Source organism: Bison bison, unplaced genomic scaffold (genome assembly GCF_000754665.1).
Source record: "Bison bison bison isolate TAMUID 2011002044 unplaced genomic scaffold, Bison_UMD1.0 scf7180017854906, whole genome shotgun sequence".
NCBI lineage: Eukaryota > Metazoa > Chordata > Mammalia > Artiodactyla > Bovidae > Bison > Bison bison.
The window spans coordinates 30,615-31,428 of record NW_011485479.1 but is presented as its reverse complement, the minus strand read 5'-3'; the positions used below and the strand labels follow the sequence as shown (position 1 = coordinate 31,428).

Sequence of the window (814 nt, the reverse complement as noted above, 5' to 3'; positions counted from 1 at the left end):
TGCCCCCGCCCCCCCCGCCCCCCTACAGCTGACGGTCTGGTCGGTCCCCAGAGCTTCGGGCCAGCCCCTGACACCTTCCCTCCAGCTTTGGGGCTGAAGGAACGGCCCCAGCCCCCTCTTCAAGGACCACCTTAGCACCCCCTCCAGGCCCCCTGCCCTGTGCTGCATCACCAAGGATCCCCACCCAGACCCCCAGGCCCCCTGAATGCTCTCCCCACTCAAGGGTCTCTCTTCCTGCGTGTACTCTTTTTCCGCATCCAGGGACCTGCCAAGTCAGGTGACCCAAACCTACTGGGAGGAGGAAGGCCTCACCTCCCGCCAGGATTCACCGAGAGTGGGCGGGGGTCTGCTCTCTGGGGAGCCAACAGCCTCCCTTGCACTCAGCACCAAACAGGCCTCTGTGAGTCAGCAAAGAGCTATTGTTTAAAGCTTTGGACCCAACGTTGGGCACGCCACCGCACTTTTGCATCATTTTCATAAACAGGACGATCCCGGCCCTGGTCAGCAGAGGCCCATGCAGGATCCTGGTGGGGCGAGCTTTGGGTGCTGCCGGGGAGGGCCAGGCTGGCTCATCTGGCTACAGGACGGACGTGTCTGCTGGTGGCCTCAGCAGGCTCAGGGGTGTAGATTCCTCTCTGGGCGGGTGGTCTTCAGTAGGCTTAGCACAGGTCTTTAGGGGCCAGCACCCCCTTCTTGAGGATGAGGTTTCCGTAGAGGGCTGTCTCCCTGCACAAGGAGCAGGCTGAGCGCCGGGTGGGGATGGAGAGGACCCGGTGCCCGGACCACGGCTCTGGCCCCCGCCCAGGCACGCCCC

The 814-nt window shown here is 64.0% G+C and overlaps 1 protein-coding gene across 1 annotated transcript in view; it reads right to left on the bottom strand.

Annotated features, from left to right (window-relative positions):
* Nucleotides 1-399: 399 nt before the first annotated feature.
* The window catches only part of FUOM (fucose mutarotase), a 1,422-nt gene continuing 1,007 nt past the window's right edge, over nucleotides 400-814 (bottom strand). Inside the window, exon 3 of the mRNA XM_010857577.1 lies at nucleotides 400-726. Within this exon, the coding sequence (XP_010855879.1) occupies nucleotides 660-726 (67 nt within the window). The 3' untranslated portion in view covers nucleotides 400-659. The remainder of the gene's footprint in view (nucleotides 727-814) is intronic.